The sequence below is a fragment of the Balaenoptera musculus genome, chromosome 16 (assembly GCF_009873245.2).
Source record: "Balaenoptera musculus isolate JJ_BM4_2016_0621 chromosome 16, mBalMus1.pri.v3, whole genome shotgun sequence".
Taxonomy (NCBI): Eukaryota; Metazoa; Chordata; class Mammalia; order Artiodactyla; family Balaenopteridae; genus Balaenoptera; species Balaenoptera musculus.
Window position 1 is genome coordinate 82,649,924 of NC_045800.1, and position 17,482 is coordinate 82,667,405.

Below are 17,482 nucleotides of genomic sequence, written 5' to 3' on the forward strand. Positions count from 1 at the left end.
TGGAAAATGTTTTATATATATATATATATATATATATATAACTGAATCATTTTGCTGTACACCTGAAACTAACACAACACTGCAAATCAACTATACCTCAATAAAAAAATAAAAAAGACTAAAAAGCACAAAGAGGCATAAGGAAACAAACTCAGCAAGATCAAGATTCTCTGACCCGTAACAGAAGATCTGATTGGCATTCTCTCGAAGGGCTGCTCCTCCAAGTTACAGAATCTCCACCAAGTTCCTGCACAAACCGCTACTGACAGATCCTGATCCTGTACTGAAAGGATACTGAGTGTGACCTGGGTGAGTATTATTTGAGTGGTTTATGGCTTTACCATAATGCTCTCACAGGGAATCTTGGGAATGAAATTAGTTTAAGACCTAAACTGAGAAGTGACAGCTGATGAGAGGGCAGATTTACATATTTTATCAATCTGATGAAAAATTCTGCTCCATCCAGAGAAATCCCATCTGTCCACCGAGGGCAGGACTGGACCAGAGTCGCGAGCATCAGGTGGACAAAGTTGTAGAGGTCCTGCCTGTGAACCCAACCCTGGAGGGGCCGGGCAGAACTTCCTTGTCGTTTCCATGCTGTGCCCAGGCATGGCGGAGTGTGTGTGCGGCCACAGCGGTATGGCCTTCAGAACCTTTCCTCTCTGCTGTCAAGAGACAGTTTATTACTTCTCCCCCTTGAACCTGGCTGGGCCTTTAAGGATCCTCCAATGAAAAGAACACGGTAGAGGTGACATGCCTGACTTCCAAAGCTAGATCATAATAGGTGATACGTCTCTCAGATCACTTGCCCTGGAACCCAGTCTCCATGTTGTGAGGAAGCCCAAGCCACCTGGTAGGCATCTGGTTGAGAGCCCCAACTAAGGACCCAGCCAACAGCCACATACGGGAGGAACTGAGCCTTCAGACAATCCCAGGCTCCACCTTCAAGTTATGCAGCAAACACCCAGACATTATGGGGCAGACAGCCCTCCCCACGGATTCATGCATATAAATGGGGGTGATTTGTTATGCAGCCATAGTAGCTAAAACAGCAGGATACATGGGTATACCCCACACAGGAGCCTGCCTGGATGGACGGGACCTTTGCAAAACGCTAGCAGGAAGTACTCCCTCACCAGTCCCTAGACCGACCGGATCTTGAAGTTCACTAAAGTGCTAAGGCTCAGACTTGTCTCAGGGTGGGGAGCCGGCTGAGAACTGTGGCTATGAGGCTGAGAAGTGCAAGAAAGAGATTTCAATGAGTGGCCACCGCTGTTGGTCACTGGTCCCCAGATCCCTGGCTCCTGGTCGAATGTGCAGGCGCAGATCCTGAACACCATATTTGCTTACGATGTAACCAATGGGATCTTGCTTCCTTCTAGCTTTGGGGAAAATGACTCTTTAGTGGACACAGCACAGCAAAATGCTCCATCACAAGAGGCAGAAGGGTAAGACACGAGTGAATTCCTGTCTCGGGATCTCACATCCCCCCTTGGGGGCACACTCACTGCCTGGGATGAAGGACAAAATCGTCGCCCTCTTTAAATGATTGCATCCTCCTGGGAACATGAGTGTGTGCTACAGTCACCCGGGATGGCAGGTCTCTTCAGGAGGCATAAAGCCTGTTACCACTGGTTTCTCTCTTGCTGTGAGAACACTTTTCTCAAGTGTGTTCTTTTAAGCCAGTGGGTTTTCGGCTCACTCTGCAGAGACCCCCCTGGCAGGAAAGCAGGGAGCTTTACTGTCAATTCTACCCCAGTCTCTAATTTTATCCATATTATTTGTCTAAGCCAGAGTGGAATGTTAAAAATAAAAAGGGAAATAGGAGCTATTGAAGGGCTTTTGTTTGCTTGCTTAACAGAGAGGAAACTTCTTTTCAAAAAACTTGTTCTGGGCTTCCCTGGTGGCACAGTGGTTAAGAATCCGCCTGCCAATGCAGGGGACACGGGTTCGAGCCCTGGTCCGGGAAGATCCCACATGCCGCGGAGCAACTAACCCCGTGTGCCACAACTACTGAGCCTGTGCTCTAGAGCCTGCGAGCCACAACTACTGAGACCACCTGCCACAACTACTGAAGCCCGCGTGCCTAGAGCCCATGCTCTGCAACAAGAGAAGCCCTCGCACCACAATGAAGAGTGGACCCCGCTCGCTGCAACTAGAGAAAAGCCCGTGCGCAGCAATGAAGACCCAACACAGCCAAAAATAAATAAATAAATAAATAAAATTTATAAAAAAAAAAATAGCTTGTCCTTCAATAGATCTTCAGAAACAGCGGCATTTCTCTTTAAGCCAAAATAGTGAACTGTAAGTCAGGTGCACTGCTCTGGAGGCCCCAGCTTGGGATGTAACTGCAAGAAAGTGGAGCCCCTCATTTTCGCTCCCACCTGTTTCCCAGGACATCAAATGCCAGCATTTACAAAGGGCCGCCTCAGTCAGGGCTGCTAAGAATGTCACGAGCCCTTCCCTGAGCACCTTCATACCTAGAAGCCGAGAGAACTGGAGCTGGCGGGGGGCTAGGGACCTCAGCCCCATCTAGTTCAGTTCCCCCTTACACACACATCAAAGGCGTCTCCAAGAGCCCTGTGACTTGCTGAAGGTCACACAAGGAGAAAGTGGTGGCTTGGGGTCCAAGATGCAGGTCTCCCCACATCTAGCCAGCTCTTTCCTCTGGATCTGACTTGGGGGGGGGAAACACAGAAAGGGATTTGTGTTGGGCTGGCCCAGGGTGGGAATGAGGGAGCTACAAAGTGATGACAGAAAGAAATCAGAGAAGCAAACAGCGCCTAAAGATGTCTCTTCCCCTCCCTTCCTCCCTCAGGACTCTGCAACGTCTGCTCTGATTCCTGGAAGGCTCACCCTCACCCAGTTAGGTGGTCCCTCCACGACTTGGATACACATCACCTAGAAGTGGCGATTATGGTAACCAGGACAACGTGGGATGAAGTGATGAGCGAGGGACTTTTGGTCCCCATCTCCATGAAACACAAGGCTGGAAGCAGAAGACAGCAGGCGAGTCACTTGGGAAGGACCGTGAGTTTCTTCCCTCTGAATAAGAATATGACAGCCTTCACTGCTCGTCACTCGCATTGCCTTGCTAGATTCCCAGTGAACATTCCCTGAACCACATCCAGTAGCTCTTCATGCACGGGGGCTCTTCTCAGCGTGAAATTGGTAACGTTGGCTTCCACTTTATTATTAAATTAAATGTGGCAAGAAAAAAACCCCTACATCACTACATGACTGATACTCAAAAATTAAAATATCACCCACTACAAAGTCATTGGTATTCCTAGCTGAAATGGAGTTTTGTAGGATTTGCAACCCTGAATGGATAAAGTACAGGTTGTTCGGCATTTCAAAGTGGCTTTGAAAACCCTCCAGTAATCTGTCCCATCAGGCAGTCTTTTCAGCCATTCACATTATTATTTTTTCTTTCTATACATCCATTCCATCATTTAGCCCTAGGAGTAACTATTTTCCCCATGGGCCAAAATGAAAGAAGCAGTACCAGGAAAAGGGGCTCTTAAGGAGACTTTCTTCCCTCCTCTGCCTAGCAAATGCTCCCTCTCTCTTCGAAGTCCTTAGGGCTTCCTCCAGGCAGGCTTCTGGATCCCTGAATCTCCTATCACCTCAACTCTGGGCTAGGACTGTTCCTCCAGCACCACGAACAGAACTTCTTCCACACGTATATACCTGCCTGTCTCCCCAGCTACACGGTAGCAGAATGAGGTCCTGCCATCCCTGGAGCTCCAGTGCCACCTGTCTAGTTCTCAAAGGACGCTCAGGACACATTTGTCAAAGCAAGGAATGGAGACTTCTTCTTTTTCGCCAGGTCTCGAGGAAGCAATGCTGTTTCTCAGCCTGCCTTAGCCAAGGCCGCCTCCCTGAAGAGCCAGGCAGAGACAGTAAGACCTCTCTGAACAGTTCCTTTCCCTGGATGCAGCCGAGAGCAGCCTTGCCTGGGATAATTCCTTGCCTCTAGGGCAGCCGGCAGGTTCCGTGCGCCTGCCCCAGCCCTTCCACACAAACACGTCTTTTATCGGCCTCAGGAAGAGCCCTAAATCTTCCGTACCGTCCCTCCACGCATGTCTGATTTGGTAGCCCTAACTCGGTCAGGTAATATTTCAAAGAGAATTTGCTTAACTCACCTCATGATCAAAACCCGTAGACTTTTGAGTGTTTGGGCAGAAATTTTCAGCTGTGTTGAATTAGACCTGATGTCAGATTTCTGTCCTGCTCACCAAACTCGGGAAGTGCGATTTAAAAGAGAAAATAGGATTTCCTTTGTTGGGCAGGATTTTCTCATTAAAATGACTTTCTAAAAACATTTATCTAGAAAAGTCTATACTCAGATCCAAAAATGCATTCAGTTGCTACCCTGAGCAGTCGCCTGCACACACTGGTGAAAACCACAGTCACAGACTCTGGGGCCGGGCTCAGCAAGGACTTTTTTACTTAGTGAGTTACCCACAAACAAGACTATTCCCTTGCCTATGAAATTTGTAAAATATCAACATCGAAAGTTTTAAAACTGGAGAACGTATTGAAGCTCCCTACCAAGGGTAGGGAATATATTATATTATAATAATAATTGTTTTGATAAGAACGAGTATCTGGTGAAAACATCTCACCTAGCTACATCCAGAGTGATAAGGAAATTATATATATATATATATTTTTTTCCCAAATAGAAAATGTATTTGGAATAGAAACTGGGTTAAACTGCTAGTTAGGCAGGTACTGCTGTAGCTGCCAACTTTACTTATGAAAGGCTGCCACGCCTAACAAAGCAACACTTTCAGAAATGTTATTCGTCAGCGGTGACCTGCCACACATTTTAGCAGACTGGCTCCACCTTGGGTTAAGTCACTGGATCAAGAACACTGAAATAGCTGATGTTTTAAAATGCTGTCAAAAGTAGTTCTAAAGGGAGAGGCAGTATGATGTCTGGAATGACATCAAGTAGTAGAACAAGAAAAGCCTGATAACTGAAGTAAGAAGCCTTGCTATGATTTAAAAATTAATCTGAGGAAATCAACAAGTACCTTTCAGGTCTATATATCATGTGGGAAATGCATTTTGCTGGGTGCTGTGCTTAAGGAACCCATCAATACAGACGAATGGATAAACAAGATGTGGTACATACACACAATGGAATATTACTCAACCATGAAAAAGAATGAAATAATGCCATTTGCAGCAACATGGATGGACCTAGAGACTGTCATACTAAGTAAAGTCAGATAGAGAAAGACAAATACCATGTGATATCACTTATATGTGGAATCTAAAAAAATGATACAAATGAACTTATTTACAAAACAGAAACAGACTCACAGACATAGAGAAAAAACTTATAGTTATCAAAGGGGAAGGAGGGGAGGAGGGATAAATTAAGAGTTTGGGATTAACATATATCCACTACTGTATATAAAATAGATAAACAACAAGGACCTACTGTATAGCACAGGGAACTCTACTCAATATCTTATAATAACTTATAATGGAAAAGAATCTGAAAAAATATATATATATATATAACTGAATCACTGTGCTGTATACCTGAAACATTGTAAATCACCTATTCTTCAATTAAAAAAAAAAGAAAAAAAGAACTTGTCAATAGTTCCCATGCTTGCCAGGACCTGTGGTGTAAGGGAAGGTCCCCACCTTGGACATCCCACTCTGTCCAACTACCCTACTCAGATCCCTATTTTCCTTGGTCATGTAATAAGGAATCAGCAATAGTTGCCTATCCATAAAAATGTCTAATTCCTGCAATGAAATTCACAGGCCACATCATAAAGAAAGGACAGGTGACAGAGCAGTCTGCATTTACAGATTGCTGAGCCACAGAAATACTTAAGTTTAAAAATCAATTAAAATCCCTGCATGCACACATACATCCTTACACACCAAAGATGCGACTTGAGCCACATGATGTTTGTTCTGTTGTTAAGTTTCATTCTCTCTCCTATAGCTTGAGGTAAACCAGATGTGATTACCACCATCCGTGAGCTTAGCTGATGCATTAAAGCATTTCCTTAGTTCGGTATTAAAATCACAGCCTTAAACATGTTTCTCTGGGCTGTTTTCCAAAATATTTGCTTGGCAAATACATTCCAGAAATGTTCTATGGTTTTCCCTTTTTTTAATTGCCCACATAAAGAATATTTACCTCAAACTCCTGTCCAATACCACAAAGAATATCTTTCACATCTATTTGAAATAGCTTTTGTAAGTATTCGTGTTTTCACATAAATGCTGAGTTCTGCAGTCATTATGTAATGCCAATAAGCAGAGAGGCACACGTTAAGACACTAAAGGTACATCATTACTACTCCATATAATACAAGTATTCATCCAACTATTCAAATGATACGGTTACACCCTCAGTAAGTGGGTATTTTTTTTTAAAGCATCCAGATGTCATCAGTGGTAAGGAAAGCATCTGAAATATTTAGATGTCTTTAGATCAGAACGAGCAATGAATTATCTTCAAGTATCTGCACGCTTATTACAAAGAAAAGTTCTAAATAGAAGCATTAACAGAACCAAGGATATGGATGAACGAAGAAATGGCCTGCTAATTCCTGTATGCTCATTGGCCTGTGGTTTCTAGTTCACATGAAGGGCGAGCTTCAGAAAGCTGTATTTCCTATTCCATGATCATGTGAGAGAATTTGGTCTGCTTCCGTTTGACACCAATGTTGTGGAAGGCCCAACTCTATTAGAATCTTCGGAGGAAAAATCTATTTGTAAATGAGATTCATAGCATCAGCAAGTACCTCAACAGTCTCTATTGAACACAAGGGTTCGGATTCTGGGAATAGTGACATCAGACCCTAAGACCTTTTTGTATGAGAAAATGAAGACAGAACACCTTTGGGGGGGATTGCATTTCAGGGGATGTGCCCTGCCAACTGCCTGTTGCTCAGAAATACTGAACTACAAGGAGGACAGAATCAAATACCAACTTGCATCTGTGTTCATCTTAGATTACAAATTTTTTTGAATTTCTAAATGTTTTTTGTGAACTATGCAGCTATGAGATGACTAGAATTACTGCTTTTAACAGAGTTCACTTTCCAGAAATGTGAAAGCCTGGATTAAAAATCTCTCAGCTACTCAAAGGAAAACACTGCATATTCGTTAGACCAGCCGCCTGTGCAATAAAGTGCCATAACTCAGTCCTCAGCAGCTAGCCGGTGACAAGCCTCTATCCACCCCTCAGTGTTCATCAATGAATGACAAGGAATTTCCAAGGTGAAGGAGGCTCCGAGGGCCCTGAGGTTGTTTTCCTCAGAAGCACAGAACTATTTTTAATTAGTGGAAGAAGTGCCACAGTTAGGCCCTGGAGCAAAGAAAGTGGTTCCGTAATTTTCCAAAAGCAGAGAAAGCAGAGGACCCGAGGCGTCCATTTAGTCTCCTTGGGCAGGAGGCTGGCAAGCTAACATTAATTAACTGAGAGAACCGGCATGAACCAGTTAACTGAAGGCCCAGAAGCCTCCTCTTCCCACCTGCCAGGTGTCCTGGGCTCTGCTCCCTCCCTCAAAGGCAGGGGCCAAGGCCAGGGCCAGGACATAGCCTGTGAGCCTGCCAACTTCCGATCCTATCGGTGGAGTTGTTTCTAAACCTATTGATGCCAGTTGCACTTAAATTAATTCCATAATTAACATAAATACTATGTAAAGCAATGAAATGTTAGTGGGAAAAGAAGGGGAGTTCTTGTCTCTATATAAACCAAGTTGAAAACCTTGGGAAAACTCAATAATATTTAAGAGAGGGAGAGAGAGGGGGAAACAGGACTGTTTTGCAAGTGCTCTCGAAGTTTCCAGTCCTCTTTAAAGAAATGCAAACTGGTAGTTGTAGATGATGCATTATTGGTGAGGGTTCTGCAAGAATGGCCATGGGAAAAGCCAGTCAGGAAGACCTATACAAACAAAAAGCCTTGGTCTTATAGCAAACTTAAAAAAAAAAAAAAAAAAGTTTAAAATGCACATGTATCATTTTTTTACGATTCTCTGGCTTTTTAATGAATCAACCAATTACCAACCCTGATGGCAGCCTGATTGCTTCTACTGCTCTACTCTTGGGCTAAGGAGGATGGGTTTGCAACAAGAAATACTAAATTGTAGAGAAGGTGGAATTTCTCTTCACACCCAAGCTTTTTGCTTTCTCCCCAAAGGTCTTAGACAAAAAAGAGTAAAAGCAGATGATGAGTGAGTGAGCAGTCCCACCCACCCCCGGGGGTTGTCTCATAAGTTCCAAGGTGTAAGAACTATCAAGACGTGTAGTTCAGGACCCGATCTTTCAACCCCGCTTCGCTGGTGTGGTTGCTGCCTCTCTGAGAGCTCATGGGAGCCGAGAAGTGATAGGGAAGAGAGAGAATCAGGTCTGCATCTGTCAGGACCAAAGAAGCAGCCCTTTGACCACTTCAGAGGTTTCTAGAATTAGAAATCAGTTTAAGATGGTGAGGACCATGGACATATATACACTACCAAACGTAAAATAGATAGCTAGTGGGAAGCAACCGCATAGCACAGGGAGATCAGCTCGGTGCTTTGTGACCACCTAGAGGGGTGGGATAGGGAGGGTGGGAGGGAGATGCAAGAGGGAAGAGATATGGGAACATATGTATATGTATAACTGATTCACTTTATTATAAAGCAGAAACTAACACACCATTGTAAAGCAATTATACTCCAATAAAGATGTTAAAAAAAAAAAAAAAAGATGGTGAGGACACACGTCTTCACCACAGATCTGTTTTTCCAGCTTTCTTTTCTTGTGAAATGGAGCAAAAAGGAATTGGGAGACATCAACAATCATTCCTGGAGACCCGTATAATAAATAAAACTGGAAATCAACTAGACTTCCATAAAAAAATAAATATTAAAAAAAATAAAGCTACACTGTGTCTTATTGCTAATTCCTTTAACTGCAGACATCTTAACCCTGGCTACTCAAATCCTGCATGAGATGGCTCAAAGCTGCTGGACCATTTTTTGGCCTCTTTGGTGGCAGCTACTGGTTGGGAAAGGAAGCAGCTGGAGGCTGGGAGGGTGACGTTGTCCAGGGGAACTCTGCGGGAGGGGAGCCCACTTTGTAGTAAAAACAGAAATCACCCCAGCAGCTCAGGCTGCAGACAGGAAAGAGACAATTACGCAGGTATAATGGCCAGTACAGCGAGTACAAAAAAGCAACTTCAGAGCAGAGGAAGCTAGCTCACTGATTTCCCCAGCTCCTCTCTGGCCCCCATGCAATTTCTGTAATGTCTATAAAGCAGAGCCAACGGCACCTGATTGTTTCCAGAGTCCCAGAAAAGGCTTGCAGGAGAGCTGTAATGAAACTGAAAAAGAAGAGGGCTCTCACCATTGAGGGAGTGCAAGCGCCTCGGTAACAAAGCTCACAGCAAATTACTATGCCTTAATGGGCCCAGCTGTAAAATGGGGAAAATGGTGCTGAGAAGCCCAGTGGGACCCTAAACACAGCAAAATCTCTAATTAATGACAAAGCACTGGTTATAACCAGTGCAACCAAAATGTACGCACCCACGTGGGGCAGATAAGCACAGGGAAGGCTTTGAAAATCCATCTCCCTGTGGACCTTCATAAGAAGTCAGCAATTTTTCATGGAAGATTTGGGTTAAAAAGAAATTGACTGCCTTCAGGGCATCATGCTTCAGTAGAGAAACCCACGCGGGGTGGCCAGACCCAGCAGAGAGTTTCACAGCCAAACCAACTGACAGCTGCAAAGCAAACAGACACTGTGGCCGCAGGATAAACACACAAGGACCCAGCCTTCAATGACTCCCTAGAAACCGAGGCAGGAAAACAAAAACACCTTCGGAATGAGACCCTTGGTTATAGTTTGTGCCTTCGGTAGCCTAAGATCCTCCATCCAAACACAAACAAGACTTTTCCTTTATTAAGCCTTTCTTTTCTTGAATAGCTTCCAGGGATTCATTGCTCAGTTCTGCTTCTTAATAAAGGAAGCAAGGTATATTATTTTTAAAAGGTCTTAGAGATTCTTGTGAGTGCCGGAAAGAGTGATAAACACACACACACACAAAACATTATTTAAGCCTCTACTATGTATGTATCACTCACTTTTTTTTCAAATTGGGATATAGTTGCTTTACAATGTTGTGTTAATTTCTGCTGTACAATGAAGTGAATCAGCTGTACATATACATATATCCCCTCCCTCTTGAACCTCCCTCCCTCCCACCCCACGCCCACCATCTAGGTCATCACAGAGCACCGAGCTGAGCTCCCCGAGCTATACAGCAGGTTCCCACTAGCTATCTGTTTTACACATGGTAGTGTATTTATGTCAAACCTAATCTCCCAATTCATCCCACCCTCCCCTTCCCCCGCTGTGTCCACATGTCCGTTCTCAGCGTCTACGTCTCTATTCCTGCCCTGCAAATAGGCTCATCTGTACCATTTTACTAGATTCTACATATATGCGTTAATATCACTTTAGATGCTATTTTATTTAAATCTTCACAGCAACCTCATGAGATAGTTTTCATTATCCTCATTTTTTGTTTGGTTTTTTTTTAGCAGATAAGGGAATGCAGCTTGTTTACAGCCCGGCAGCCTCAGCTCTGCTCATTCTGCTGTACTGTCTTCCGACAGCCCTAAGCCAAGTGCAACCAATTCAAACATCTGTAGCCTCACTTTTAAGTAGGGAGATGTTATTTTTTTAAATTATAGTCACTTTTGTAACATTACATGCAGTAGAGTTCTGGGTGTAAAGTTATAGATTTAGACATATGCACACAGTTATGAAGCCATTACCACAATCAAGATATGGAATAGTGCTGTCACATACTGCCCCCCACCCCAGTTCCTTCATGTTGCCCTTTGCGATCGGTCCCTTCCCCCAATCCCAATTCCTGGCAACAACTGATCTGTTTTCTGTTTCCACAATTTTGCCCTTTCCAGAAAATACCTACCATCTTAACATTCCTGCCACTCAACGAGTTCAAAAGATGCCCGCCTCCCTCTGTGAGTATAAACCCAGAAAAGCAATGCAGGGACAGCACATGGGACGGGAAAGACACAGGATGGGAGATGGCACTGAGCTAGCAGGAGCTTTCAAGGCCCCTCGTCTCTCTCCCACCCCCAAGAGAGCAACGAAAAACTACAGAACAACCTCAGTGCTTCAGCTGGGGGAGCGGAGCTGGGGGCTCAGTCCTGGAGCTTGAAGAGGCAGCCGCTGTGCTCTTCGGTTCTCTCAGTCACAGCCCGTGCCTCCTCCCCACAGAAACTTGGAGAATCATTCTGTGACAAAGCTCTACTCCATTCATCCTCGACTCTGATTTTCCTACTTTTAAGCAAACAAGCTGTTTTCCTATAGCCAGATTGGCAGGTGCTAACAATGTTATAGAGGAAGAATAATCCTCCTATACTTAGGAGAGTCATCCCCCAGAGAGCCTGGAGGGACACATGGGCACAGCGAGGAGGGAAGGAGGGAAGGAAGGAAGAAAGGAAGGAAGGGAGGGAGGGAGGGAGGGAGGGAGGGAAAGAAACAAGGAAGGAAGGAAGGAAGGAGGAGGGAGGGAGGGAGGGAGGGAGGGAAGGAGGGAGGGAAACAAGGAAGGAAGGAAGGAAGGAAGGAGGAGGGAGGGAGGGAGGGAAGGAGGGAGGGAAAGAAACAAGGAAGGAAGGAAGGAAGGAAGGAGGAGGGAGGGAGGGAAGGAGGGAGGGAAAGAAAGAAGGCAGGAAGGAGAGAGGGAAAGAAAGAAGGCAGGAAGGAAGGAAAGAAGGAAGAAGGAGGGAGGGAGGGAAGGAGGGAGGGAAAGAAAGAAGGAAGGAAAGAAGGAAGGAAGAAGGAGGGAGGGAGGGAAGAAGGAAGTAAAGAAGGAAGGAAGGAAGAAGGAGGAGCAGGGAGGGAGGGAGGGAGGGAGGGAAGGAGGGAGGGAAAGAAAGAAGAAAGGAAGAAGGAGGGAGGGAGGGAAGAAGGCAGTAAAGAAGGAAGGAAGGAAGAAGGAGGAGGAGGGAGGGAGGGAGGGAGGGAGAGAGGGAGGGAGGGAGGGAGGAGACTCCCCCTACAAGGTCAGATCTGCTGAAGCAGGCATGACCTCCAGGGGTGTTCATTGTCCCAGCAAACCCCGCCATGTACCTGGCTTGGCTCCTGTCCTGGCACTGAGCTCCCAGGAGCCCCTTTGGAGAGCCAGCCCTACCTTCAAAGACTCAGCCCCAGGGCCTGCAGTTTCTTCCACCCAGGGTTCCCTTCCCTTCATTCAGGCAGTGTGTCCCTCGCACCAGAATATTCTTTGAAGCTGGCCAACTGCAACCGGCCACAAGTTTTCAACAGCTGTAAGCATGAGCTCGGGGTAACCAGGCTTTGTGGAGGATTCCACCTGCAGGACCTCAGCTAACAAAGGAGTTGAGATCATTGACAGCTCAGTGCACAGTCTAACTTTATGAGGCCAGCAGGATTCCAGAGAGTGACAACAGCCTGCTTTCTCATCAGGTTGTTCAATTCAAATATGTGATCAAGTATCAATTTTCCCAGCGGTCCAGAAGACGGTGACTGTAAGCACACGTTGTCAGCGAGCGTGTGCTCTGTAAAGACCATGGTCCTGCAGACAGGACGCTGGGGGGGCATGCAAATGGGGTGTGTTCCCTGGTGAGTCATGGCAGAGACCCCAGGGAGGGGGCACTACTAATGGCAAACGTGAGATGTGAACGTGAAATGACATGTTCCTCCAGTTTCACCAAGGTTTTACTTTCTTTTAATATTCAGAACAGCTGGGAATCTGGCCAGAAAAGCGCTCTAAAGCCTCCTGTCATAGCACTGAAACTGGAAAAAAATTCCTGGAGCCCTTTCGTTGAAAGAATCTTATTAGGGTTAGAGGGGAAAGTGTGAGAGGGGAGGGCAGAGAGGAGAGATGAACCACGGAGGGGAGGGGTGGGGAACTCTTCTCTGTTGATCTAGGTCAGCCTTGGGGTAAAATGTTGAATAAATCTACACTTTAATTTTTAATGCATATATCAAGGCCAAGTATTAGGTTGTTTTAAATGAAAAGAGCAAGTTCTAACAAGATCTTGCTTTGGCAAAAACAGTTACTGGAATATATACATATATGTGTTTGATTCTAATGAACCAATATTGTAAGATATAGATTCTAAATACAAAATTAAATATCATATATGACATATCTAATATGTAGTACATACAGTAGCTATATGTTATATATGACATATATAGTGTGGGCTATATATATAGTAATTATATGTTAGATTGTATATTCTAACTATAGCCATGAAATTAGAATAAAAATAGAACTAATTCTTTCCATTCTCCTATATTTTAAACAACTTCTATAAAAATTCTACATCATTTTGTAATCATATTCAGGAGTTGTTAAATCTTTAAAGAGTTTGGGTGGTTCAGTGGGAAGCCCGCCCAGTATTTACTGCTCTCACTTGAAGTGTGGTCCCAAATCATCCCTCAGAGTAAGGCCCTTATTGAGGCTATGAGGATGGACAGACCTCTTTCTGTTCACTGCCAGCACAGTGAGGAGAAGGGGTCAGGTGCACCTTCCACTCTTCAAATGCTTGCAAAGGGGTCTTCCTCTCATCTTCAGAGTGGGGCCTTGGGGGGATGGCCAGAGCTGTTGTACAAGAACCTCCCCCTAAGTCATCCGTCTGTCTCTCATCTTCTGCCAACAGGCTGTCCCTGGCTTCCTGGAGCTGCAGGCTCTGGATAAGCAACCGACAAGCTTCCAAGTCAGCTTCCCACACTTTTCCAAGCAGTGGACACTTGCAGCTAAGGCAGAGAAGAAACATAGGCATAAAAATTAATTCAGTGATGTTTCGTCATACCAAACCAATAGCTTGTCTACCTGGCTAAAAGTTAGAGTTAACAAGTTAAGTTTACATAGTGATGGATTATTTCAACCAGAAGATTCAGAGGGGCCAAATCTGTTTACCATCAAATAACAGTGAAATAAGTATAGTCCTTCTTAGCTACTTGGTCTGTAAGGCTATCCAAGATCCTAAATATTTTTCCAGACTCAGTGGCCCAATACAACACCCCCACTCATGTCTGTGCTCTAGTCCTGCTGCCTTAATTTGAGTCCCCAGACCTGCCCAACTCCCCCAGGGTAAGTACTTTTTCATGTGCTATTTCATCTGCCTAGATTGTCCCTCCCCCACCATTTTCCCTTACTAAACCACACTCACCCAGGTAACACAAATGAGTGAAGCAGTGCAGGGGTAATATAAACCATAACAACTGATATTCAGCCTCAGTGGCAGAAGGCAATAGAGAGAAGTGAACTCTTGCTAGTAGAAAGGACATATCCCTGCACAGGGAGACCTTCCTCAGCTCAGGGCAACTAAAGCAATGAGGAATGTAGATTCAACGCTCACAAAACATTTTGACTTTCATGGAAAGCCAAAAAAAACCCTGAAATTTTAAATGAAAGTATGTATTTTTCATCCATTCATTCAGCTTCAGGCTAGATATTTTCTATACACCTATCTTCCATTTAATAATCCTTCCTTCTACTGTGTCTAATCTGCTATTCAATTTATCTCTGTGTTCTTAATTTTAGTTACTTTATTTTTCAGTTCTATAATTTCTATTTGATTTTTTAAATATATTTCAGTTCTCTGCTGAAATTATCCATCATGTCCTCTATCTTCCTCAACATATGAATCATCATTATTTTAAAGCCTGTACCTATAAATGATGAATCCAGAAGTAAAAAAGAAAGAATGAGACAGAAGCAATATTAAAAGAGCTAGTGTTGAGAATTTTCAAATAATTGACAAGAGACATCAAACTACACATTCGGGTAGCACTACAATCTCAAAGCAGGGAAAATCAAACTAAAAAACACACCTAGGTTCATCTTAGTGAAACTGCTGGACAATAAAGACAGATCAAAACTCTTAAAAACAGCTAGTGGAAAAAAAGACATTCACTTCAAGGAAGTATATTGGTGACAGAAATGGTGGATGCCAGGAGGTAATAAAGCAACATCTTAAAAATCGTGGAAAAAACCTAACAATCTATAAATTACACAATTATTTTTAATTTCCTTCAAAAATAAAAGTGAAATAAAGATATCTTCAAATAAAACTGAAAGAATTCTTTGGCAGTATATCCATAATAAAGGAAATGATCCCAGCTGGAAGCAAGGACATGCATAAAGGAATGAAAAACAATGGGAAGAGTAAATGTGTGGGTAAATTTAAGTGGCTGTTGATATAAAAAACAGTAATAATAATTTCTTTTGTGATCTAAAATATATGAAGAATTAAAATACCTGATAGCCAGCACAAAGAGAAGGAGGGAGTGAAAGGAATTAAAATAGTTTCAGTTCTTTGTGTTGTCCAGAAAGTAGTAAAGTCCTCATTTGTATTAAACTTTAAAAAGTCATGGATTCATATTGAACCCCTTATGGTAGTCATAAAACAGAGAAATTAAAAGAATGTATAACTAACAGGCTTGGGAGAAATGTTTTTAAATTTAAAAATACTTAAGTATTGGTTTAGTGAAAGCAATAAAGAAGACAGGAATGAATGTGGTACGGATAGGGAAAATGGCAAAATAGAACTATTTATTCCCTAATATATTAGGAATTACATTAAATATAAATAGATAAATACTGTATTTAAAAGTCAAAGATTTTAGACTAGAATAAAAAATTCAAAATCTAATTACATGTTGCTTACGAGAGACATACATAAATATAAGGATACAAACAGGTTGCAGACAAAAGGATGGAAATATGTCATGAAAGCATTAGTGATAAAGTGTAGTGGGGAAAGGACAGTCTTCTAAACATATGCACTACGTCAGCTGGATATCACTATGGGAAAAAAAATCAAATTCATGATTACTGGCTCATACCATGCAAACATCAATTTCAGGTGGATTGTAGATCAAAATGTGAAAAATAAAGGAATAAAACTTCTAGAAAATAATTCAGGCATACCTTGCTTCATTTTATTGCACTTCACGAATAGTGAATTTTTTTCTTTGCAAATTGAAGGTTTGTGGCAACCCTGCATCAAGTAAGTCTATCAGCACCATTATTTTAATAGCATTTTCTTATTCCATGTCTGTGTCACATTTTAGTAATTCTTACAATATTTCAAACCCTTCATCAGCAAAGAGTTTCAGCAAACTCGCTGAAGTCTCAGATGATGGTTAGCATTTTTAGAAATAAAGTATTTTTTAATGAAGGTATGTATATACATTGTTTTCTAGACATAATGCTCTTGCACACTTAATAGACTACAGTATAGTGTAAACACTGAGAAACCAAAATATTTGTGTGACTTGCCTATTGCAATATTTGCTTTATTGCCATGGTCTGGAACCAAACCTGCAATATCTCTGAGGTATGCCTGTGTAGGATAATATCTTTATGACTTTATAGTAAACAAAGATCTCTCAAACAGGATATAAAAAGTACTAACTATAAAGAAAACAAATGATAAATTTGACTATTATTATGAAGAACTTATATTCATCAAAAAAACCATTGAGAGAATGAAATGGTAAGCCGCAAAGAGGGAGAAGTTATTTGTAATACATGTAACCAATGAAGGACTGCTTCTGGAATATAAACAGGAATCCTACAAAACAATAAGAAAGAGACAGACAACCCAATTTTTTTAAAGGGCAAAGACTTGAACAGACACTTCACAAAAGAGGGCATCTAAATGGCCAATAAATACCTTATGAAAAGATGCACTATGCCATCAACCATCAGGAAAATGCACATTAAACTACAGTGCGATGTATTGCACATCATCAAGATGGCTAAAATCTAAAAGCCTGACAATACCAAGTGTCAGAGAAGGTAAAGAATGATTAGTCCTCTCCTATACTGCTGATGGGACTGTACATGAATAGTGTCTTTGAAATCTCTTTGACAGATGTACTAATGTTGAAAATATGTCGATCACATGACCCAAAACCACGACTCCTAGGTTTATACTCATGAAACGCACATATTCTCATTGTTCGCAGTCGTCATGTTCTGTAGTCACCATGAGCACTGAATGAGCAGATACTGAACCACTGCTCTCAGGGGAAATGGAGGGTTAGCTTCCCGTGAGCCTTTGGTTACAACATTATCATTAACTGATCAATATATAACCTTGTTTTATGTGTGTTCCTGTTTAAAAACATCTTATTTAATATATACTGTTGATTCATTAACACTGGGCTCATGGTCAGAGCACTGTAACTCAGGCCTGAACAAAGCTTACGAAACACATATGTTCTCCATACGACACATCACAGCCTTCCTGCCCTCAGGAACACCAGAGAGCACTTCAGCACTCTGCTGGGGAGGGGGCCATTTGAACAGCAAAATCACCAAGAAAAAAGCACAAAGATGTGAAAAACATGGCATTAACTAGAGAGCAAAAAGGGCACTTGTCTAGAGTATGAAAACTCTAACGAGGAAACAGAGCACTGCCTTGTTCGACCTCAGCTG

General features: G+C 42.8%; 1 protein-coding gene across 1 annotated transcript in view; it reads right to left on the minus strand.

Annotated features, from left to right (window-relative positions):
* DISC1 (DISC1 scaffold protein) overlaps positions 1 to 17,482 on the minus strand; it is a 353,386-nt gene that overhangs the window by 18,177 nt on the left and 317,727 nt on the right. Inside the window, exon 11 of the mRNA XM_036829396.1 lies at positions 13,512 to 13,788. Coding sequence (XP_036685291.1) covers positions 13,512 to 13,788 — 277 coding nt within the window. The remainder of the gene's footprint in view (positions 1 to 13,511; positions 13,789 to 17,482) is intronic.